Below are 26138 nucleotides of genomic sequence, written 5' to 3'. Positions count from 1 at the left end.
TACCAAAGGAGAGATGTCGTACCATTTGTGTGGTATAAGTTGTACATAATACACACCTATTAGTGCTTGGGCCCACTCAGGGATCCAGAAGATAGCAGTTTTCAAGACAGAACTAATGGCAGAATAGAGTTCGTGGCTACACACACACACACACACACACACACACACACAGACACACACAAAAACACACACACACATCATCATCATCATCATCATCATCATCATCATCATCATCATCATCAAATACCATAAGGTGATGACTGCAAGTATTGAAAATAAAAGCTTTTAGTTCTGGGTCCTAATTTGTTTCCATGTTTTATTATATCATCGGTGTGGGGTAAAAAATGAGATGTTAATCCAGAGAGATGCAGAGGAGAAAAGCTGGCTGCAGCATATACAAGAAGAAAGAAGAGAAAGGGAAGAGGAGGAGGGTGCAGAGTAGTAGGTAAAGGAGGAGAAAAAATACAGAATGTAGGGAACATACCAAAAAGCAGAGACGTAGGACAATCTCTACACTAACATTTGAGGTATTTCTGACATCCATACACAAAGTCCTCACAATGAGATAAAACAACAATAGGAAACAAAACAAAGCATTCAACCACATTTTCTAAGAACAGTTCTAACTATTAAAAGCCATGCCACAGCAGTGGCCCCCCAGAGTTCTTTTCAAAAACACCCTTTTAACTCATATTTCTGCTGCATTGTTCTTTCTCTGCAGCATATCCTCAAAGTTTTTGTACAATTCTCTCACACAAATATAAATATTTTGGACTTACACCAACAGAAAATTACATGAGGACTTCCACCCAGGAGGACACCATCAAGATCCCATTCTTTCCGGCCCAATCCCTACCTATGCTCTTTGCCAGACTTCCCAAACTCATCCAGTTGCTCTTTGCTTTGAATGGGTGGCATCTATAATCCTTGAGCCATAAGGTCTCTCCTCAACTATACAACACCCATGTTGAGAAATGTCAGCACCAGCATGCAATGCAAGTTACCTCACATCTAGACACTGAGTCACTAACCTTTTATCTTTGGTAAAGATAAATGGGTTGAGTCTTGATTTCCTTTCCCTAAAAGCAGGCTTTGAGGGTCTCAGCAAGTTAAATATCCCAAAGAAAGCTTACTTACACTAGGAAAGGAAAGCTTAATTTACATCCACTACAGGGCATCAAAGTTAAGGACAGGAAAGTGATCAAACTTCTTAACTTACTTCCAATATCCCAAGACTCCTATCTTTCTTCCACACTTTTAGGAGTCAAAGGGAGGAAAAAAGGACACTGTAACTCCAAAAAGGCTAGAAATGATAACTCTTTCAGATAATAAAGTTTTCAAACACCTGAAGTGCTATGGTTTAACTGATTCTGCTCTCATTCCTCATGGTAGGATAATGATTTTGCCATGGAAACTGTACATCAAATCATTGACTCATTTCAGAGGGCTGGAAAAATGTTTGGCCCCCTACACTTTGAGCTTCATTTTTCTAGTCAGTAAATTTTCAGTCTCCGTTTCAGACTGTTTTCTCTTTCTACCAGTCATTTATCAAAGGAAAATAAATGAAACAAAAAAACTAAGTACCCAAGAAATGTTCCAAGCAAGCATTTCAAAAAAACAATAAAACATTCCATTTCAAAATGCACTAATATCTAACTTATCACCCATTTACTTCACCACCACCCTCCTCTAAATTACCCAAAAGGACATCAACATGGCTCTAATTCATCAAATATGTCCGTGTTTTTGCTGAGTACTATTTTCAAACAAGTAAAGATTTATGATAGAGTGAAATGGGACCAACTAACTTTCTTTCTCAACTTCAGATAAACATGGCTGTTAGTCTAGGGCTGACCACAGTGAAGGTAAGCAAGACGGGAGATTTGGTTCCAGTGATGCTTTCTCCAGCCTTGTTGATTAGGCCAATTCAAGCAGATGGTTCTTCTCACTTAAGACTTATTAAATGAGTCACGCTGCCTCCAAATGTGTATTTATCCTGGTAGAGAGCATCTGCCCCTGTCTCTTTGGCCAGCATGCTTTCATTATTAGAATTGACCTCCTGTATGTGGTAGTGTGGTAATTCATACAGTTTCTCCTTTCCTGGTGAGGTTATGATTTTATCTGGAGGTGTGAAGCTTGACTCAAGTCAGACAAATCATAATTTTTCCTAGGACTTGGACTGGAGATATCACCCCATAAGCGGCTCTCTGTGAATATGAGCTATTTGAACTCTGTAAATGTAAACCAACATTGCCACCACAAAGATGCCAACCCAGAGAAAAGCATAGGCAAAAGAGATATCACATGAACACATAGATGCAGCAACATCTGAAGCTAAACCCTTGGACTTCCGGGTTAAGGGAGCAATAAATTACAGGCTTTGCTTATGCTAGTTTGACTTGAGTTTCCATCACTCACAGTGACTTCTAAATGATGTAGTTCTGATAAACCTGCTGCTTTGCTTCTATCTTTGAAAAAGAACCTTGTCTAGGTTGTCTTGTCCCTGCCGTTTATGGTTTGATCCCACTCTATCTTGTTCCTTCTTAATTTTCTCCATCCATTGCCTTTTCATTCTCATAACTTCTATCCTCTAGTTCCATACCCTCTACTTACAAGTTTTCTTCCTCTTTTTGACATAAAATGGGGATTTCCCCCCTTATCAGACTCCAAACGCAGAAAGGCACATTTTAAAAAATAGTTTTAATCACCAGGTTTGAATGGACGACTCTGCCTTTCACTTAACATTACCTCAAATTGTGTCTATACAACTAGATAGACACATCTATTATTCTAATGGCTATAGAATGTATGTGTCAACATAATCTATGACAATTTACTTAACCACTCCTCTAGTATATACGATAACTTCTTATAGTTATCGTATATAAAGTTTATAATGTAAATAATGCTGGAAAGAACATTTCTTTATGTATAATTTTTCTTTCTTCTAAATTAATTCTGTAGGGCAAATTTCCAGAAGTTTCATCAAAACTAAACTTGATCATTTAAATTTATTTTTCTAATAGGTATAAAGTGATATACTGTTATTGGTTTAGTTGTTACCTGGGTAGTAACAATATAACAATGGTTCTTCTTAATGTATTTTGTTCCTTGTATTTTCTCTTAAGTGAACTCTCTATTCCTATTCTTAGCCAGTTTAATTCCAAAAGTTTGGTGGTATTCTTACATATTTGGATGAATTCCTTATAAGTATTAAGTAACTTTTATAACACTAATTCTTTGGAATAGTACAGTTAGGGTCTTTTAAGTTTTACATTGTTATATATTTTTAAAATTTTATCAAATTTGCCAATACTGTCATCTATTGCATCAACCTTTAAATAGCAATCATTCAAAAATCAAGTGTTGGTTTTATCTTTGCATCAGAATTCACTACTAATACCAGCTAAATGGAGGGAATTGGAATGATGTCCATGAAGGGTAAATATTTACAAATATGCTTTTAAAAATTATATATAATATGATTCAAAAATTGTATTTCTAAGGAATTTACCCTTTATTACCCCAGGTAATAACTGACATTTACCCCCAGAAAACAATTGAAAAGTGTGAAAAAATGTCCATTAGAGTGTTGTTTACAATACCAAAATATTGGAATACGAATACCAATAAACAGGATAGCTAAAGTAACTTAGAGTTTATCCATGATCGATTTATGATGTAGATTGCTATGTACTTGATATAGAAAGACGTTCATTATACAGTATTAAATAAAAAAACAAGTGACCAAATAATATGCATATTGTGATGCCTATTTTTGCTACCCACAGACATAATACACACACATATTTATTTGCAATAAATTCACCTAATATTCAGTAGGAACTATTTTTTGTTTGTGGAATTAATGGAGATTTTCCCCTTCTTTTTATATTTTATATTTGTTGGGTTTCTTTTCCTTTAGAACAAATTTGTATTAATTTTAAAGAATAAATGAAACAATTTATTGATAATAAATTATTTTATTAATAATAAATTATTCACAATAAATGACCCTTTTCATTTAGAAAAAACAACAATGAAAGCTATCATTCTCAAAAGTTGGAATGATATTCTGGGTTTTGTGGTCTGGTTTTTAAAAAACGCTATTACTCACTCTTTTCTTCTTCACTCAATCTATTTTTAGTACATAAAAAAGATTGAATTCTTAGTTTTAAGGCTACAAGCTCACTTCCTTTGTAGTATCATTGACCTTAGTAAATTTGCATAAAAACAGCACACATGCCTTGATGCTCGTAGTATTTCATTTATTCAAGCTTTATATTTATCTCCTGACTGTTATTATTGAGGTTTTTCCTACAACTCATCAGTGAAACAGTAAGAAATATGGAAAGACTTTTTTCTTCAACAGCTTAATTCATTCTACTAAATTGGTGAGCAAAGTATCCATTTAACATTTGATTCTATCCTTTCCATATGCACTTGAGTGATCTTATTCCCATAAAACCGTCCTTTCTTCTCCTAAACCTTAAGCTATCAAGAATCTTTTCTGGCAGTTCGTGTTTTTCAGGAGGTCCTACTACTCCTTAAATGTCATACCACATTTGATCTTTCTTTTAAAAAACACACTTTTTAAAAATTTCTGACAAAATTTATTATATCCTAAAGTGTCTTTTTGTTTCTAATCTCCCATCCATACAAAACATAAAATAATAAATTTAACAGGAAATTACATTTAAAATTGTACAGTTTTTTAATTTTTTATCAATTTGTAATAATATTAAATGATTTTATGAAAGTAAAGAAAAATCTATCTACTGTATTTTTAATAGTCATGGGAATGTAAAGTACAGCATAGGGAATATAGTCAATAATACTGTAATAACTATGTATGGTGTCAGACGAATACTAGACTTATTGGGTAATCACTTCATAAGTTACATAAATGTCAAATCACTATGTTGTACACCTGAAACTAACACAATATTGTATGTCAACTGTAAATGAAAAATCAATTTTAAAAAATAATTTTTAAAAGTTAAAAAAATATGTTAAGTATAGAAATTTATACTTCTCATAAAATTCTAAGAAGCAAACAAAAAGATAGTAAGTTTGGTTGTCCAGCATGAAAGAAAAACTATACTCGTCAAAATCAGTATATATAACATAATTAGGTTTACATGAAAAAAATATTTTAACAATACGAAATGTACTTTATCCTTAATACTGTCCAGAACATAATTTAATCATTGCAAAATATGAAGGAGAAATGAGAAATGCCAACCAGATTAAAGAGGAAGGGAAAAGATTGTATCACCACCTCAAGGGGCATCGTTATTGAACATCAATATTAAGAGTGGGTGAATGCCTACTAATAGGGAGTTTCAATCGATATAATGCCAGATGAACCCCTCTTTGATGAACTAATAATGAACATAACAGCACTGACTCACTGTAGGAATATGTCTGCCAACTGATCTTTTTTTTCAGCAGCGAGGATTAGTTACACCCACCCACATCCTCTCCAAAGCTTTAACAGAGCAACTTCATCGGGATCCTGGTGAAAATGTGAAGAGGGAGGAACAGGGCCGAGGACGGTGCCATGACATCTCATTTCCAATAATATATTAATCATTTTATAGTGACAGAGTTAGAATTCAAGAGCAAATTATTTCAAAGGATCCCCACTGCCTACCGAATGTCACTCAAATGCCTATTTTCAGGCCCTATGTGATCTGGAATTTTAAAATCCCTTCTCAGTGGTTTATCTCATCACTTCTCACACTTCAAAGTAGACTACTTTTGCCGTTTATGCTTCTACTCATATTGATCCCCTAAAGAGTCTTTCCCTCATTTCTTCCAACTCTAAACTGACCTATATCTCAAGGCCAAGATCAAAAATGGTTTCCTCCATGAATGACAGTATTCTCAATAACTAGCACATACTTACTACCTACTATATCCCAGGTACTTTCATGTATTATGTCACTTGACTTTGCAACAGTGCTGTAATATAGACACAACTATTACTTCTATTTTAAAGATGAGGTAGGTAACTTGCCAAGGTCAAACAATAGTGAAGAGGTCAGACTCAAACGCAGGAAGTCTGAATCTAGAGCTTGCGCCCTTACTGCTATACTCATATACTGATATCCTAAAGTGCTTTGAACTGATTGCAGGGTACTGGTTAGAATGCTGTGGCTACAATAACATAAAATTCTGCTTATACTGGTATAAACAATGAGGGAATTTCTTAGCTCACATATCAGTTCCCCAGAAAGGTCAGTTCCTTTGCTGGTTACACTTAAGTCAGCAGATCAACAACCAAATTCCTCAAGGAATCACACTCTTTCCATCTTTTTCCTCCATCCACCTCTGTGTGCTGGCTAGGTATTCTAATGGCTACAAAATGGCTGCAACAGCTCCAGGGATCACATCTTCACTGGCCAATGTTCAAAGAACAAGTTTTTCAATTTCTCATTAATGGAGAATTTTTCTTTCTCCTGAGGTTTCCTCCTTGTAAAGGGATATCAGCGTATCAACCAGGCCTTTCTTATCCCTGGGAAGGTGGCATGATTTATCTAACTGGTAAATTTAAAAGAGTAACTGGGAATGCTTAACTTAGTTCGGTCTTCCTCGTTTTTTAGGGAGCAAACCTATCAACGAAGAGCATAAGTTTTCCTCTGCTTCTCCAAACAGTAATTCTTCCCTGAGTAGCCCTTCTAAACGGGAAAGCTGCTTCAGTAAAGCTCTATCTGTGAATACCTAAGTCTCCCTGAGTCTGGGGGGTTCAAAATCAGTACACCCATTTTGCTAAGAAAATTAAAGCTATAGCCTCTACCTTAGCCTCACTGATTAAAAAATAAAAAGTGCTATATTTACTTCCATATTGATTCTCTAGTTTACTTCTCAAATTCTTCAGAACTGGGGGAAGAGAGGTGCTATTTATAGGGGTCCTTTTAAGTACCCCAAAACTTAGCAGATATCCATGCCTATCTCATTGGCCACAACTAGGTCTTACAATCTCACTCCTAAGCCAATCCTGGCAAAAAAATGAAAACGTCCTAATTAGCTTACAATTAGGACTTACACACGTCATGTGGGAAAGGGATAGGGACTAGAAAAATATTAGGACTTTGTCAGTAGAGAAAAGAAGAAAAGGGGCTATAAGACAACCTCAGATCTGCTACTATGTGACCTGGGGATATAACTCATGTCTTCTAGCACATGGAAGTTGAATTCAGTTGCATCTCTTCTGCTTACTCACATACTTACGGCAAATATGAGAGCGAGAGCGAGAGCGAGAGCGAGAGCGAGAGCGAGCGAGCGAGCGAGCGAGAGAGAGAGAGAGAGAGAGAGAGAGAGAGAGAGAGAGAGAGATTCTTGTTAGCCACTAATTTCAGGTTAGTGTTCCTTCTGTTCCTCTTCTCTCATCTCTTAGACCAACTTCCTTCTGGGTTATAGGAAAACTCAGTACAGTAAGAACACCAAATAATAAGTATCCATTTCTGTTAATAACTCTCTCCTGCTCACTATTACAAAAACATTTCAAGAATGTAAGGTACAAGGAACTATGAAATCTGCTCTCCGGTGTCCTCTCCAGTGTCTGCTCTCCATATCCTCTTCTTCCCAGGCCCTTCCCCACCCACTCAGTTTTCCTTTGGAGGAAAGGAATGACATGAATTTAATAAATAACCAATCTTGGGAGCTGTCAGGAACGAACTCAAGTGCCTCCTGGGTACTAACAAAAAAACTTTTTCTTACTATGACAGCTTTGCCCTTTCCTCCTTCCTTTCATTTACCTTATAAACTGTGGCAGCCTAAGAAATCATTGCTAAGAACTTAGCTGGGATACCAGAGGCTATGCACTTATTTTACATAAAACTGCTCGGATTATTTAATTATTTTGTGCCAATTTTATGTTTAAATGTCCCTTCCAGTCACAGAAAAAAAAATGCCTGCCATCCATATGAAATTTTCAAAGCCAACTTTTCTTTAGACATTTCTCATTCAAATTCCAAGAAAACATTAGTTTAACTCATAATTGTCGTTTGATATTTACATATTATCTTTTCCCTTAGTAAGCAGGGGGCTTTAAAAAGTAAGTAAACTATGACAAGATTATACCATAAGTTGCCATAAATGAGTGACAGTTCTTTTCTAGGGGATATATACATATGCATAATAAATGCACTATGAATAAAACATGTATATGTATATATCTTGCAGTTAGAAACAGACAAACAGACAAGAAAAACAAATGAGGTACCAGGTTGTAAGGCAATTTGGAGCAAAAATGACACAAACTCACAAACTTTAAAAAAAAAAAAAGTGTGGGGAATGTATGCTCTGACTAAAAGAATTGAGATACATGATCACGCATAACATAGTTTGAACAAATTCATATGGCTGCCAAGCTCAGTTGCATCTTCTAAATTCAAAACAAAGTGTAAGATATGTGTTTCTTAACTTAAACATCTGTTCCTACCACAAGAATATGAATAAGAATGAAAGTGCCTATGGATTATTCATCAATAAAAGCACAAAATCTCTTACATTATTCCTCTCACACAAATATTCTAAGAAGATATGAATTCCAAAAAAAAGAAGCTAGCACATCTGATTATGATGCACACTTTGTAAAAATCCTACAAGGAACAAAGGTTCATCTGAGCTACCTAGAACCAATTCTCAGCACCCGGCACCCAAGGGTACAAAATTACTGCCTTTGAAGAAATGTAGAGGAGAAACCCTTCATTGTACTCTGGAGTCAGAAGACTTCCTCATCGTCTCTAAAGGCTTCCTTAGGCAGAAATACACAGCTCTAACCTTCAATCCATGTAAGAACCCAAATTAGAAGGCCCCTTAGAAGTCATCCAGATTAAGCTACCACTATCTCATTTCTAATACTGATTGTCCAGTCTCCACTTGACCACCTCTAGTTAAAGGAAGCTTATTACTTCCCAAAATTTATTCCAGTACCTAGCACAGTGATGATACGCTACTGGTTTTCTGCGAAAAACATAGCTTTTATCCCAGAATACGTACATTTTTATAAAGAGTAGCCGCCCACTTAAAAGCATATTACTCAGTATTTAAAAATAAATGAAGAGGGACCTGAGGCATTAAAAAATGATGAATTCTTGTTAAGCTATAACGAAAAACAGCAATATCCTACAATACCCAGTAGTACTCTTAAGGGAAATTAAGGAATGGCTGATTTTATTGCTTCCCTTCTGAGTATACCCACAGCATGCCAAGTAGTCCACCACTGCTGAGAAGTAAGGTGTTTAATAGTAGCCACTGACCGAGATTCACTAAGTGTTTAGGGGGCCTTGGGCCACATAATAGAGAAAGCTTCCAAATTTTTTTCATTTCACTTCTCCATAAAATCTATGGAGCATGTTGGTGAGTACCAGCACAAATGCAAGTCTGAGACATTTTTACTTCTATCTCTTTTGTGTCAGTTTCAAACAAGAAAGTAATGCTATATATAGCACACCAATTTTTTCGACACTAGCACTGAAGAGCTCTAATTGTCTTCCTTAATCCTCCTTAAACCCAATAAACAAGGCCTGCAGATTAGACGACAGGTTCTCAATGTTTTTCTGCCACATATAAGCTATAATGGATAACACTCCCACAGATATATCAGATTTTGACAAGAGACCAAAAATATTTCGTAAAAATTGTAATGGATACAAATCGAAACCACAATGAGATATCACCTCATACTTGTTAAGATGGCTATTATCAAAAAGACAAGAGGTAATGAGTGTTGGCGAGGATGTGGAAAAAAGCGAACCCTTGTACATTGTTAGTAAGAATGGAAATTGGCACAGCCATTATGGAAAATAGTATGGAAGTTCCTCAAAAAAATTAAAAAGAGAACTACCTTATGATCTAGCAATCCCACTTCTGGGTATTTATCTAAAAGAAATGAAATCAAGATTTTGAAGAGATATCTGCACTCCCATGTTCATTGCGGCATCATTCACAATAGCCAAGATATGGAAACAACCTAAATATCGATCAAGTGATGAATGGATAAATGAAAATGTGATACACATATACATACAAGGGAATATTATTCAGCCTTAAAACAGAAGGAAACCCTGCCATTTGCAACAACATGCATGGAATTGGAGGACATTATGATCAGTGAAATAAGCCAGATTCAGAAAGACAAATACTGCATGATCTCACTTATATGTGGAATCTAAAATAGTTATACAGAGCAGAGAGTAGAATGGCGGTTTCCAGGGGCTGGGGTGAGGATAAAAGAGGAAGATGTTTTATAGTCAAGAAATACAAAGTTTCACTTATGCAAGATGAACAAGTTCTGGACATCTAATATAAAGCATGTGACTATAGTTAATATACTGTATTATATACTTGAAATTTGCAAAGAGCAAATCTTAAGTGTTCTTACCACCCAAAAAAGAAAGAGGAAGGAAGGAAAGAAGGAAGGAAGGAAGGAAGGAAGGAAGGAAGGAAGGAAGGAAGGAAGGAAGGAAGGAAGGAAGGAAGGAAGGAAGGAAGAAAGGAAGGAAATGGTAACTAAGTCAGGTGATGGGTATATTTATTAGCTTGATTGTACTGATTATTTCAAAATGTATACGTATATCAAATCATCAAGTTGTACATCTTAAATATATACAATTTTTATTTGTCAATTTTATTTGTCAAGCTTCACCTCAAAAAAAGCTGGAAAAAACTTTTAATGGAATATGTAAGATTGATTGCTGGTGAGTGCTCCAGTATAACTCCATCCCATTTCCTTTTATTCAAGGAAACACATTGAGCAATATTGGGAGAGTAGTGTTGTAACAAAGATGATTGTTCAAATTATTTAAACTGACAAGCAAATAGCAAACTCAGGTACTCTGACAAATTATTTGTGACATTCCTCAAAACTGCTAACAACCTACAGTGAGCCTTCACCTGGGGTAAGAACCATCCATGAGACTACAATTCAAGTTTAAGTACACAAGTATGTTAACAATTTTAAAGCTATAAAGCTTCATGGTCCAGTATAGTAGCCATGAGCCATATATGACTATTTAAATTTTAATTTTAATTAATAAGTGAGCAAAAGTTTTTAATGAGCAAAATTAAAATTCAGTTCCTCTGTGTCATTAGTCACATTTCAAGTACTTAGTAACCACATGTGGGCCATGGCTATCATACTGGACAGCAGCTATGGAACATTTCCTTCAGCTAAGAAAGTTCTATCGGATAGCACTGCACTAAGGAATCTTGGAGAGGATCTAATCTAACACTCTCATTTTACAAATTTAGAAACGGAGACCTCATTTCATTCAAGTAACTAACTCAGTGCTACACAGCTCATCACCCTGGAGCCAGGACCCAAACCAAGACACCTTGGCCTTTGTCACGCCATCATTTCCACACGACATCGTGTTGCCACCTATGATATGAGCACAGTTCTGCGTTCTTTCACAAGCTTGCTCTCAGTCAGTCCTTGCATCAACTATATGAGGAATATAATCCCCATTATAGAAAAGATGAAATTGAGACTCGGCTGTATAAAATATCCTACCTGAGGCCACAGAGCAAGTCCGTAGCAGAACCGAGATCCAAACTCCTGGAACTTCCACTGTGTTATACCAGCTATAGTAAATACTCCACATTTTTAATTATCGTTGGAAATTTCTTTCTTTCAAGTGTGCTAAAAGTGAGTGTCTCATGATTCAGTTTGTCAGCATTTCTAAGCAAAAGTATTCCAACAAGAAAAATACCAACACTGAACACTTTTGATCTAAGGGAAAAGAGTAGTTTTGTACAAAATTTCCAATCATAACTATTTTACAGCAACAATAACAACAGTTAACCTTTCTTGAGCATTGTAGGTCACTTAGCACTGGGCTATGTGCTTCATATTGATCTCTTTTAACCTTCACAACAATCCTGTGAAGTAAGTAGTTCATCTTCATTCTACAGATGTAAAAACTGAGGTTAAGAGTCCATCCACCTCCAGGAAGACCCTAATAAAGGAGAATTGTTTGCTTGTGGTGATACCAAAAGAAAGTTAAATTCTTTTAACTCAGAGTTGAAAAAAAACAGAAGGTACACGGAAATTTCGAAATACAAAATTTAATTTCCTCCTCTCACTCAATGCCCATCACAGCTAAATGTATTAACTAGGTAGTTTCTTTCCGATGTATTTCTAACTTAATAGTCACACTCTCTTCCACAAGGGCTGACTTTAGAGAAAGTCCTGAGAGCCCAGGCGTGCAGCAGTATTATGGGGTAAGAAGCACATCCCAAAATACATTAGTCAGTGTTTCTCAAAGCATAGAAACTTGCTGGGCATTTTGAGTCCCTTCTGGTAACTTCTGACCTGAGGAATGGGAAGAAATGAAAGATAGAGAATACAGTGTTAAAGAAACAAAAAGGGAGTCCCCTGAAGTCAGTACATAAGTGAGAGATAGCTACAAGTGGCTTAGAACCAAATCACCCCAGAATGTCACCACATGCCCATAGAGTTACCAAAAGTTAGGAAACACGACCCACTGTTGTGTGTGTGTGTGTGTGTGTGTGTGTGCGCGTATGTGTGTGTGTGTTATTTTTAAGATGGAAGGACTCCCTAAATGTTTCTTGCATGGTGTGGTGAATTTCGTGCTCACTAGTACAAAAGAGCCTCAGTTAAATGGGAAGGGGTTAGCCAGGGACAGTTGGCTTTTGCAGATCAGAAGAGAGACTGGCAGAGACAACTGCGTGGCAGGCGCTCTAGGGAGGGGTTGGGCACACAGGATTAAAGGTGAAATAAGCTAGTGTGTTCGGCGATAACAAGCAGGCTGGCTTGGCCGTGAGAAACAACATGCTCGGAGAAATGGCTTCAGAGTTGGAACTGAGTTTGAACCCTTTCCTCCACTAGCGCTGATTAGCTGTGTCATTTTGGACAAGTGACTTAGACTTTTTGAGCCTCGGTTTCCCTATCTGTAAAGACAAAAGTTATTTCCTGACTGTTGAGAGTATGAAATACATAGTAAGTGTTTAATACCTGTCTCTCTTCCTCTTGGTTGGTAAAGAGGATTTGTCACGGTGGAAAAGCACATGCCAGGCACTGCATCTGGATGTCTTCCCCACATTATCTTCTTACTCGACAAAAACCCTCCAGGAGAGGCTTTATTTATCCCATTTCACACAGGAGGTGATAGAGATTCGGGAAGGTTATTTAACTTGCTCTAGGTCACAGAGCAGGTTTGCAGCAGATGAGGAAGAATCGAAACAAGGTCTGTCAAACTACAAGGGCCACGAATGTTCCACTGTATCTGGCAGCTGCCTCGGCAACAAGTGATGAGATTGAAAAGGTATCAGTGGGAGGAATCCTCACAAGACAGGTCAAGAGTTAGCAACTAGTAGCCGTTGCCTCCATCCATCCGTGTTCTCATTTACTTGATATGTTTTATGGAATTCCTCTGGGTAAGGCTGATGCCATTTTCAACCAAATACACTCTCCACTTCTGGTTACTCACCTGAGAAATGAATAAAGCTCAAAAACACCACATCCCTGCCCCAGTTTCCTCACCTATAAAATGGAGAGTTTGGACTATGTGATCTCTGAAGTTACTCCTACTTCTAAAATGCGTGTGGGTGGAATTTACAGGGTTTGGGACAGGGACACCACACTACCATCCTCAGAGCCAGTTCCCAACTGGGAAGCCTCGTATAGTAAATATCCTCTCACCCAAAGAGTTATTTAATGCTAGGATAGTGTAAAAATGTTCTTAAACTCCTTATTTTAAATCAAAATACATAAATGTGCATTTACTCATTTTCATTGATGGAGGTGCAATGCCTTTCCTTGAGACCAGGTCATGCGGAGAGAGAGCAACAATGAGTTATGCAATTAACTAGCTCCACAGTGTATCATCTCCATTTCCATTGTGAAGTTCCTTAAAATGGAGAGAAAACTTAGTGATTGCAAATAAATCCAAATGCAGAATTTCTCTCGATTTTTGTGTTTTCCCCAATTTTCTATAGTTGTTTTTCCTCACACTTAATTTGACAGCAAATTTTTAGTGACTCACCTCTATGGAGTCTTTTTAAAGTATTCAACATAGTTTCCCTAGAAACAAGAATAATATTTCTCTTCACATTTACATTTCATCAGTTGAGTTAAATTATAAGTCAGATTTTGTCATCCTGCTCTAGCTCCTCCAATGGCTCACCCACCTTACTGAAAGCACAAATTAAAGTCCATACAAGATCCCACATTCTCTGTCCCCTGCCCACCTCTCTGACCTTATCTCCTGCCACCCTACCCTGGATCACATACCCCAGCCATTCTGACCGCCATGCACTTTTTCAAAAAGCCAAGCAAGCATCCGCTTCAGACTTCACACCTGCGGTACTCGTTCTTTGAAATTCTCTTCCCCTGGGTATCTGGAGAGCCAGCTCTTATAATCAGGGCTTTGTTCAGAGATCACCATCACAGTGAGGGCTTCCCTCTCATCCTATTTCAAGGAGCCCTCTTTGCTCCAGCCAGCCTTTACTACCTCCCCACCCCCATATTGTTTTTCTCCACAACACTTATCTGACATACTATAAATTTTACGCACTAGAATTTTTTTGATCTTTTTGAGGGCAAGGATTTTGTCTGTTTGCTCATTGACACATTCCTAGTGCCTAGAAGAGCAGGTGCACAGTTGTCACTCAATAAATGTTTGTTTAATAACAATCTTTATTATTGTGACATGTGTATTGCCTTTCTGACTGAATGGCATCACTATAACAATAATTAGATCAGGCTTGAGAAGGTTTAGGAACAAAAGCAGCAGAGTCTTGGTAAACAAAGAAGCCAACTGGAAGGGTCAGGAGTGTGCTGGTGCCCGAGAGCATGGCCTACTGTCCCTAGGCAGCCAGGAGCCTGGACATCAGCTGGGGCATGGAACGGAGGGGAGCAAGACCAAATGGATGCAATGCAATTCAAATGGATGACACAGCTTCTCTTTTAACTTGATCATGTACCTCTCCAAGTACTTGATACTTTCCTATTCAAATGTACAATGACACACAACAGTATCAAATACAGAAGATAGTCCAGGCAGAATAACAGAAAGAAGACAGATTGTTTTGTTCTGGCCCACCCGTTGATGGTCAATGACCTTGAGCAAATCTCTTAATCACTCTCTCATCCTTGAGTGATGACTCATCTCATATTAAAAAGGGTAAGGGTATAAAATAATACGTGACCTGCCTGTTTCAATGGTCTATTATAAGTATCAGATAAATCAATACCTATCAATACCAGTTGGTACAATAAGCAATCCTCTTTGTATTAACATGGATAACTGACTTGTCAATAATAGCTACCAGAACTGATGATTTACTTTATAGCACATTGGTTTTAAAATGAATCCTAAAATGTGTTAACGAATACACGGAAGGAAAAGTAGGCTTTTAAAGGCATGGAATAAGAAAGAGAGAGGAAATGGTTTTCTCCTGATTCTTTAATAGAAAAATATAAGGAAGAAAAAAAAACACAAATCTCCAGTGCAGTAACAATATTACATAAAGTTCAGATTCAAGAATATTACTGTGAATATCCACGATTATCTAGACTCTTGGATATCTCAGATATTTCTCATCCATTTCAACACCACAAAGATAATCCCAGATGACATTAATATCACACATGTCAATAGCCTAATTTACATTACACGTTGTAATGTAAATGAGCAAACCCTTTCCAACCATCGTAGTTCTGTTTTTATTATAGCATTTATTAGAATAAAAAAGTGGTGAAGAATGACTTGTCACACCATTTATTAGAGTTGATGGAGCATAGACAGTTTTTTCAATAAGGCTTTAACACACTGTTATGCACCATAGTACATTATTAATGAAAAAAAAAATGCATGAGACTTGCCTCAGCTTTTCCCCCAAGTCATCCTGACTTTAAATTCAAAACCAATTCTACTCTCTATGGCAAAGCTTCAGAGATAGAAATGTTAATTTGTTTGTTGTTTACCAAATCTTAAATCCATTAATTCAAAGCAATAGTCAGGAATCCTCCATATAGTACTCAAGTTAATAATCATACTTTTTTGGAGGGGGTTCAAAGGAAGAAGCAAATGCAATAGGAAGGTAAACAATTTGTGCCCTAGTTCATATCTGACAAGAGCATGGGATCTAATTTTCTCTCTGAGAGAAAGCACACAAAGGACAGCCATGGAATGTAAATTGTGCATTGGGTGTTTCAATTTTTCTTCCAATATCTGAGTATACAAATGGAACTAATTCACTCGGGAAAAAGTATCAAGTAATTGAGTATGCTTGTTCCAGGATGAGGGATAATCCTCAAACTGTGAAGGAAAAGAAACATTATTTTACAATGTTAGGGTCACCTCACCCACTCAGTAACCTCAATCAAGAATTTTACATTCAAAAGAAATAAACTTAAAGTATTAAAAATGACCTACCGCCAACAAGGAACCCTGATAGACACAAGCACCTGTGGGGGGGAAAAAAAAACAAGAATTACAAGAGATGCATAATAAACCAACAGGCACTGTCCAGTCAGATTTAGGCAAAAACTGCCTCTACATGCATCGTAATCTGGAAACTGAGCCCTTTTCCAAAGTATTAAAGTCTGGGGCATTCTGCCCCTGTGGAAATAACCCCACACACCAAAATAACAGTTCTTGGACACACCTGAGGCAAATCATCATTAAAACTTACTATTTGAGTTTTAAAATGAATGTATTTATAAAGTATGCTATAAATACACTGTCTATTTTCGTTTATGATAAATCAGCAAAGCCTCCATAATCCAGTACCATTTTACTTATCCAGGCTTCTCTGACACTCTTTGCTTACACAGATTCTCCAGTCCAACTCATGAGGCCAATTTAGGATCCCGTGATAATCCTCTGATAATCTCAATACTTTTGCTCATTTTCCTTTCCTGCAGGAGATGCATTCGGTTTATTCAAGTTCATGGAACATGATCTCGTCTCCTTCATGAGCTTTCCAGCCCATAGAATTATGCTCAGTGTCCTTTGAGCTCTTTGTGCTACATCATCCGTGTGTGAATTCATTCTTGTGTGCTTCCTTGTGGCAGCCTTGCTAAGGATGTGGAACGACTGCATCTACTCCACTAGCTGTGCCTGTATTCTTAGGACGGGGACTGCTACCACTGTTTTCTCTAACTCCTCACTTAGTAGGCATCCACTCAGGTATCTGGTTGATTATCTATTACATGCCTTTAACACAATATGTTCCTCTTTAGGGATATTAAAACATTTTACACCTGACACAATAAACTGCATAGAAGTAAACATAGGTACTAAACTTACGGACCTTGGGTTCAAAGAGCATTTTATGAATTTGACCCCAAAGGCAAGGGAAGTAAAAGCTGAAATAAATGAATGGGACTATATGAAACTTAAAAGCTTCTGCACAGCAAAAGAAACCATCGACAAAATAAAGAGGCAACCAACGGAATGGGAGAAGATTTTTGCAAACAGTGCCTCCGATAAGGGGCTAATCCAAAATATACAAGGAACTCATGAAACTCAACAACAACAAAACAAACAACCCAATTGAAAAATGGGCAGAGGACCTGAAGAGATATTTCTCCAAAGAGGACATATAAATGGCCAATAGACATATGAAAAAATGCTCAACATCACTAAGCATCAGAGAAATGCAAATAAAAACCACAATGAGATATCACCTCACCCCAGTTAGAATGGCTATCATCATCAAGACAAATAGTAACAAGTGTTTGAGAGGCTGTGGAGAAAAAGGAACCCTCATACACTGTTGGTGGGAATGCAGACTGGTGCAGCCGTTATGGAAGGCAGTGTGGAGGTTCCTCAAAAAATTAAGAATAGAATTACCATATGACCCAGCAATTCCTCTCCTGGGTATCTCCCAAAAAAATCTGAAAACATTTATACATACAGACATGTGTGCTCCAATGCTCATTGCAGCTTTATTTATGGTGGCCAAGACATGGAAACAACCAAAATGTCCTTTGATAGATGAATGGATAAAGAAGTTGTGGTATATATACACAATGGAATACTATTCAGCGGTAAGAAAAGATGAAATAGGACCATTTGTGACAGCATGGATGGATCTTGAGATTATAATGCTAAGCAAAATAAGTAAAACCAAAAAATCAGAGAACCGTATGATTTCACTGATATGTGGTATATAAACCAAAAACAACAAAAGAACAAGACAAACAAATGAGAAACAAAAACTCATAGACACAGACAATAATTTAGTGGTTACCAGAGGGTAAGGGGGTGGGGGGTGGGTGATGAGGGTAAAGGGGATCAAATATATGGTGATGGAAGGAGAACTGACTCTGGGTGGTGAACACACAATGGGATTTATAGACGGTGTAATACAGAATTGTACACCTGAAATCTATGTAAATTTACTAACAATTGTCAGCCCAATAAAATTAATTAAAAAAAAAAAAACTCATAGACACAGACAATAGTTTAGTAGTTACCAGAGGGTAACGGGAAAGAGGGGTGGTCAATGAGAGTAAAAGGGATCAAAAGTATGGTGATGGAAGAACTGACTCTGGGTGGTGAACACACAATGGGATTTATAGATGATGTATTACAGAATTGTACTCCTGAAATCTATGTAAATTTACTAACAATTGTCACCCCAATAAACGTTAATTAAAAAAAACAAAAAACAATAAAAAACATTTTACAGGAGAGTGGTGTAGACTGTAGTTGGTTGGGGGAAAAAAACCCTTCTATTGAGCTCCTGACCTCCAAGATTCACCCTCTTTGCATTCAGTTTATTTTACTAATAGGCTGGTTATAAACCACACATCTTTATATTTTCTACTCTTTAAGCACCAAATAGAAAGCAACAGATAATTTGCTTCTTTATGGAAAAGAGGGCAGAATTTGAATGGGATAGCCTATATATTCTGAATAACTAGTGTATCATAAAATAAATCTTTTTTAAGTTTCATATTTGAAAATATGAAATTACCATGCTAATTTAAAAAAAAACACGTTCTCAACCAATTTTTGAACAACACAATAGGTGATGATTTAACCTAGAAATACATGGGTAGTGTGCTAACAGCTACTCTCAGAAATTGAGATTGCAAAACAGATTGGACGAGCAGAAGCCCATCTTGACAATGTGCCATCCTTGGTGTCCAAAGAGGAAAGGACATATTTTACTACAGTGAGTGGCCTCTAATAGTTCATTCATGACATGTCAAAAATATTAACTTCTCAGGAAAGGACTGGCCTACCGTATCCACCAATAATGGAATTAAGAACAATCTTCAGAGAAAATGAGATTGCTATTTATACTTGGGGCTTGAATCAAAGATCTCTGTGGGCAAATTTACTGAAATGACTTTTGTGCCCTTGACATTCAAATAAGAATGACTTCAGATAAAAACCTTGGGAAGAAATTCTTCCTGTCTTATTTTTCTTTAAGAAATTCTTTTTCCAAGATTTAGTATTTCAGTCTACGGTATGTCATATGGCCTTATATATGGTATGGTATGGTATGTCCTTATATATGTATATCCTATACACATATATAAAAGTACATACAATCATATGCTATATATGCATATATATATAAATAATCATCTATAGCTCCAATAAATATATATAAACACAATTCATTTATAAATTAAATGGACATATTTAATTACTTCTGATGTTTAAAAATAAACATAAAGATCACTTAGGTGCAATTTAATCTTTAGAATAAACAAATAAAATTTAACCGTTCGAATAAGACCATCCTCAAATAATTTTAGGATGGCCCTCCTCCATACAATTACCTTCTAAGAGCCAGTATCTTTTCAAAGCTCCAAAAGAAATCAAGCATCTTAAGAAGTAGCCAAGTACCCACATCAAAACCCATTTCTGGAAGCTTTAGATGGATATTATAAACTCACTGCAACATAAAAAATATATACATAAAGCAGCATTCAGTATGGCACCACCCTTGGTTAAGCCAAATATCTGCTAGAGAAACAAGTCAAAATGATGTGTAACTATTAGTAAATTCCATCATTAGGAAAAGGACATAACTCAATTTGGGTCACTTGATGATGGACAATTCCAAAAGAAATAAGCTTTCCCTTTGGAGGGCTTTCCTAAAACAAAACAACTCTACCCGGAAGGCAGCTGCACAAATGAAGCTCCATTAACACAGCTTCAAAACCTCATTTCTACTCTCTAGGGAAAAGAAAGCATTCCACTGATGCCCAGTGCTATCAAACATTTATCACCACCCATGGCTAGATGCAGTCCTCCAAGCAAGCGTATTTCCCACACTGGCCCATGCTCCACACCCACCATTAGATAAAGACAGGAGGTTTGCTGGCATCGGGTACTGGGGACAGCTTAGGGTTCTGCACCGGAACAGAGGCCTTCTCATTAATCTATCAACTCATAATGTGGAAACCAAAGTCATTCCCTCCACTTGTCACTTATTTTCTTAAGGAATACTGAAATGACTGCAGCTCTACCTGAGGTTTAAATTTATGACTTTGTTTGAACTTCAAAGTAAACTTCTCAAGGTGAATCCTGACAGATGGTACGCATCTAGAAGGACAAACAGGCCCTCTTCAAGGGAAAACAGGAAACATGAGACAACAGGAACTAGAGTTCTCTGACCAAGAACTTTGCCAGTTTCAGGACACCAAATACATCTGAGATGCTTGGTAATTTAAGTTCTAAAACCCTGTGAGAAAGTGCATGAAGGTTTGCAGTGTGATCATATGCAGCGCAAAGAAGGAAGCTGAGATCCGGAGACCTTCCTCCCATGTGGTTGGCTCCTTTCTTGCAGGTCACATAGGTAAAATGTTACTTCATATTCATATAAGTAAGTAAATGTCTTTTTAAAAGCCCTTTTGCACATTATAGTGTACTCTTTCATGAGGTGCCTATATAAAAGCTAACGTTTTCAGAGGAAATTTGAGATATAATTTGCACCAGTACTCACATTCTGCAATTCTGTTCACTGTAGAAACTGTAACTGGTAAACTGAGTAAATTAGAGAAGTTAAATCCAAGGGCCACAAAATGTCAGGCCCATTAGTTCAAAGAAATCTTGGCAGATATGCCCATAAGATATGAAGAGATTTGGAAAGCATGGTATCACAAAAACACGATTCATTAGGAACAAGCAGCCACAAGCTGGTATTTAAGTGTTTCAGCTTTATGTCGTGTTGTAATTCAGCATATGGCTTGCGCACTGTGGAATACTAAAAATAGAACTGTTTTCTGGAGTGACAGGACAGCTCACATCCTGATTATCAACCAGGATACAGATCAATTAATAAAGGAGTTAAAATGAAAATGGGCCAACTGTTTTTGAACTATTGTAAGATTTGGCACACGGCTCCAACTTTGCCATGTTGAAGTCCCGTCCCCTCTCCTGAGTCATGTGGTGGCATATTTTATGACTACTTGTGCCTGAGCAAAATTGAGTGATATTGCCACTCAAGTCTATAACAGTGAATACTGTTGTCTGTGCCCTCATTTAAAAAATGTATATGTGGTGGGAAACACCCAGACTCCAATCCCCAGAGAATAAATGTAATATGACTTAAATAAGAGCCTACGACAATGCAACAGCTCTTCATTTCCACTAGCAGGTAGTTGCCAAAGCCAAACGAGACCAAGTTGCTTTACTCAATATTGGGAAATCTACCAAGGACCAATGTTCCAATATCCTTAACTGCTAGCTACTTTACTTGTATTAATAATTTCTGGGTATTTAAACTCCTGAGGGCAGGCATTATGATTTTTTTATGTCTGTATCACCCTACCAGACATAACCTGATACATAAGCTCTCAGTAACAATTTGTAGAACAAAAGAATGAAGAGATAGACTGTTTTTCCCAGCCAGTGTCTTCTCTTCCTTAATATTGAGTTTTAAGCATTAAGTCTTACACAGAAGAAACTCTCCAGCCAAGAATGGAACCAAATATGCTGATACACCCGTTAATAAAATACACTGTCTATCAAATGATCCTTTTCAGTATTCTGTTAATGGCATTTATAGAAAAAGTCTGGAAGATTGTGCAATTGGCTAAAGTCGCATGGTGAGTGATGGGACACAGGCTAGAACGCAGTTCTCTTAACCTCCAATTCAGTTATCTTTTCCTATACCCAAGTCAACATGTTCTATCTAGTGTAAGTTCACTGGATTTCCACAGACGAACATAACTCAAGATGTGCTTCTCCAGAAAATGTCATGGCAGAGCTAGTCTAATGCAGAAAGCAGCTATGCTTGCTAGAAGTTCCTCTGTAACATCTTGATTTTATAAAGTTCTGAAGTCATAGTAGTTCATCAGCATGGCAGTGTAAGACAATATAAATTATCACTGCCAATAATTTGCTTGTAAAAATTCATTTTTCTTTTAATAATTAAAATTCAGAATGAGAAAGTTGCAACTGGCCACAAATAAGACAGCAAATATTGATCTTTCTTTTCCTACACGGGATGATTAACAAAGTATTTTAGAGCTGTCACCTAGCCGACTTCTGCATTTGGTAAATGACAGAACCACAGCCCAAAAAAGTTAGGTAGTTCATTCCAGGTCATACAGCAGTTTATCATGGAGGCCAGTCTAATCTTAATTCAAAAGAATTTGATTTGGCAATAGTCATTCATCTGACCAATATTTTTTTAGCTCCTACTGTATACCAGGAGCTGAGTTGGAGACATAAAAATAACTAGGGCACATCCTAGCCCCTCAGTGAGCACACAGCTAAGTAAAGAAGAAGGAAACCACACCTTTATCAACAATAATTGTAGAATTATTAACTGGTGTCCTAGGAACATGTATGACATGCTCTCTGAGTACTAAGAAGAAACAATAAATATGTCATGGCCTGATCAGCAAAGTGTCACAGAGTAGGTCACACCAAGAGAAGCACACATGTGAACACTTCTTTTCCATTTTTAAAAATCATTGCCAAGGGTAATAAGAAAAACTTGTGGAAATCTCTGTGATATTATACTTAAAAGCTTTCCATCCTTGATCCCAATGCTCTTATTTTTAAGAGAAAAAAAAAAGTCTGACAGACCCAAATCAAAGGTCTCATCTGATGACAGTTGATTTGGGGGCTGTAGAATTAATATCACTTAAATTAATTAAATGAGATAAAGTATGTAAAGTGCTTAGCATAGTGCCAGGCAAATAATGCACTCAATAAATGTCCATATTCATCATTCATTCATTCAATATTAGATAAGCATCATTATGACTTACATGAAACTCTCAGACATCTATCAATACAATTTGTGAAATGATTCTAGAATGGTTTGAAGGTGGGATAAAACAATAAGAAGCAAAGTTTCCAAGAAATCTTTGGAGGAATAGCGCCCCTCGCGCCCTGCTCTCCTCCTCCCCCATCAAAAGGCTTTGGAGTTTCTTAAACTTTGCCCAATATATTAACCAGTCTTCTAAAGAGTGAACCCTGCAGGCTTTTAATAATAATGGCTTTTGTAATTCAAGAGATTTGGTTCTGAAAAACTGCCTCGTTCCAACTGCCCCCTGGTGAGCTATCAGGGAGAGATAGCACGTTTACAGCGTTGCTGGGATATGATTCTAAATAAGAAACTACCACCACGTGAAAAGGTAAATTTTTCAGGTCTCAAGTTCAGATTTGGGTGGCCTGGGTTGACTCTAGCCATCTGGCTTATTATCATAATTAAGCCGTATAAGTTTTGTGCGTTTTTTTAAGTGTGCACACACGCGCACATACACAATAAAGACATGTTTCTACAGGTTATGCCTTGTTTGAAGGAAGGCTGCATAGGCCCCAGGCGTGCTTTTCCTGGGGTTAGTACACACTTGACATACTTCCCGGGAGGGTGCAGGCAGGTGGTACCTTTAGCCACCGGAAAGTCCCCATTGCTTTGCGTGGACTTCCAAGGCAACGCCACTTTCTCCCGGGAAACTAGCAAGGAAAAGGCAGATGCCCCGGTGGCTGGAGGTCTATCCAAGGCAGGGCTTTGTCCTCCCCGGTGCCTCACGCCGTCCGGAGTCCGGCGCCCGGGCTCTGCACCCGCGAGCCGCCCTCACCTGGCACCAGGGCAGAGAAGGAGCCCCGCCCCATGCCTGCCGCCTCCGAGGCTGCGGCTCAGATTTGTGGTGGGGCAGGTGAACTCTTCTCCCCGCAACTCTATGAATAATGATGGGGCTGGGAGGGGAAACCGAGAGCCGGCTGCTGTGAATTAAGCCGTCTTGGTCCCAGCCCGCTGGCTCCCTTCCCCCTCCCCAAGCACAAGCTAGGTGACTTTCCCAGCTCCTCCAAGCAGGTGGGAGCTCACAGGCCTGGCGTCCCAGGACCCGCCATCCCGTGACCCTCAAACTCTTGATTTACTTATTGATTCATTTAATTCCCAGAGTCCAGCTTGCTTTTGCTATCATGGCGACAATTCCCACAATCTTCTTTCTCTCTCCCGGCTCAGGGGTTTTCCAGTAGTGGGAGCCCCAGAGGAAAACCTGGAGACCGAGGGCAAAGTAAGAGAATGAAGCAAAACTTATTAACCACTTGTTTTCCAGGGCAGGCAAGCTCGTGCCTCTCTGTACTGGGGAGGTTTCTTTTAGTGCAATTGATTTGCCTTCGTCCAAAACACGCTCTAACCAACTAGTTATAAAATCTTTACTGGACTTTATGGGAGACTTATCGGGACCCGGAGTCGTGGGGCTGAAAGGGGGCAGGGGAGAGAGGGAGTAAGGTTGTATGTCCCATAGAAGCAGACGTATGTTTACACAGATAAGAGCAATTGCTCGCTCCGCACCACACAGTTGTTTTCCATTGGAAGCAACAGGGAAGTGGGGGGGGGGAGAGAATCCGATTTCAGGATGCCACCTCAACCGGGCACCCACCCACCCAAATACACTTAGGGCAGAAAGGGAGGCGGTAGGCGTGCTTGTAATCCGAATGTAAAACAATCGGGGGTAGAAATATCAGAAAAAGTCCACTCCAGTTCCATTCCCACCCACCCATCTCAGAAAACTTCCACCCGAGCCACAATACCGTAAACCTGCTGGGCTTTTGAAACAGCATTATCACACACGCGCACACACACACACACACACACACACACAAAAGGCACCGTTCTCTCACCTTCAGAATGAGGCAATACTGCAAATTCCGCCAATGCTAGGGCCACCCCGAGCCACACTTTCAAGACACCCATTGCTTCTTCAGCACCCACGCTGGAGGACCCCAGCCTTCAGCATCCAAGAACCGGCTCACCGCCAAAACGCTGGCTTCAGCGCCCCGAATCCGAGCGCACGGAGGGCGGGGGGACCGCCGGCGATCACCTCCTGGGCAATGGACCGAGGGCGACACTCACATCTGCCCGGAGGCGCCGGGGCTGACGGGGAATTCAATTCACTCACTGCCCAGCTGTCCAGCGAAGCAGGACGCCAGCGTGGGCAGAGCTTGGGAGAATAAAAGAAGAGGCAGAGCGCAGTTCTCCGCAGCAGTGTCGCCGGAAAGTTGCGGATCACCGGCTGGTGGGATCTCCCAGCACGTCCCTTAGGCCTGACCCGTCCGCTCCAGGGTCCCCCACCGCGGAGATGCCGGCGCTGGTCCGAATGCAGCAGCTTTTGAAAGTTCGCTTGACACGCTACCTCCGCGCCGCGTCAGCAGCGGGGGTCGCCAGGAGCTGGGAAAGACCCGCCCACCCCTCCTTCGCGGCCGGGCTACCCAGCTCCGCGGGTCTTGGCCGCCGGGGGCCGCTCGCAGGAAACTTTGTGCGGCGCTGCGGGCAGCTCCCGGGACTTGCCCGCGCTGCAGCCGCACGGCGCCGCCTGGGGCTGCGCTCCCTGCAGCAGACTGGTGGAAAGCTTCCGAGGAAAGACCCTGGCGGGCGGCGCGGGGGGCGCTGCTGCTACTTTCTCGCGCCCGCCCCTCGCCTGGGTGAGGAGGGCTGCGGGGGCGCGGCTTGCTCCAAGCTCACAGCCACCTCCGCACCGAGCACCGAGGAGCGGGTCTGCGGGGTCGAGGTGTGATTACGGGCGTGGAGGCGGAGCCATAATTTTAAATGCACGGAGGAAAGAGCTACAGAGGCTGGAAAGAACGCCCGAACTCAAAGCCACTGGTACGAGAGAGCCCGGAAACGCACAAAATCAGGGCCCCTCTGTATCTCCGCGTTTAAAAGAC

At 39.0% G+C, this 26138-nt stretch overlaps 1 protein-coding gene across 1 annotated transcript in view; it reads right to left on the bottom strand.

The window, feature by feature from the left end:
• The window catches only part of FRAS1 (Fraser extracellular matrix complex subunit 1), a 423267-nt gene extending 397129 nt beyond the window's left edge, over positions 1 to 26138 (bottom strand). The window contains exons 1-2 of the mRNA XM_081054857.1: positions 25095 to 26138; positions 16413 to 16444 (exon numbers count right to left, since the gene is read on the bottom strand). Coding sequence (XP_080910983.1) covers positions 16413 to 16444; positions 25095 to 25167 — 105 coding nt within the window. The 5' untranslated portion in view covers positions 25168 to 26138. The remainder of the gene's footprint in view (positions 1 to 16412; positions 16445 to 25094) is intronic.

Source organism: Rhinolophus hipposideros (genome assembly GCF_964194185.1).
Source record: "Rhinolophus hipposideros genome assembly, chromosome: 1".
Lineage (NCBI taxonomy): Eukaryota > Metazoa > Chordata > Mammalia > Chiroptera > Rhinolophidae > Rhinolophus > Rhinolophus hipposideros.
This window is presented reverse-complemented; position numbering and strand designations above follow the sequence as displayed.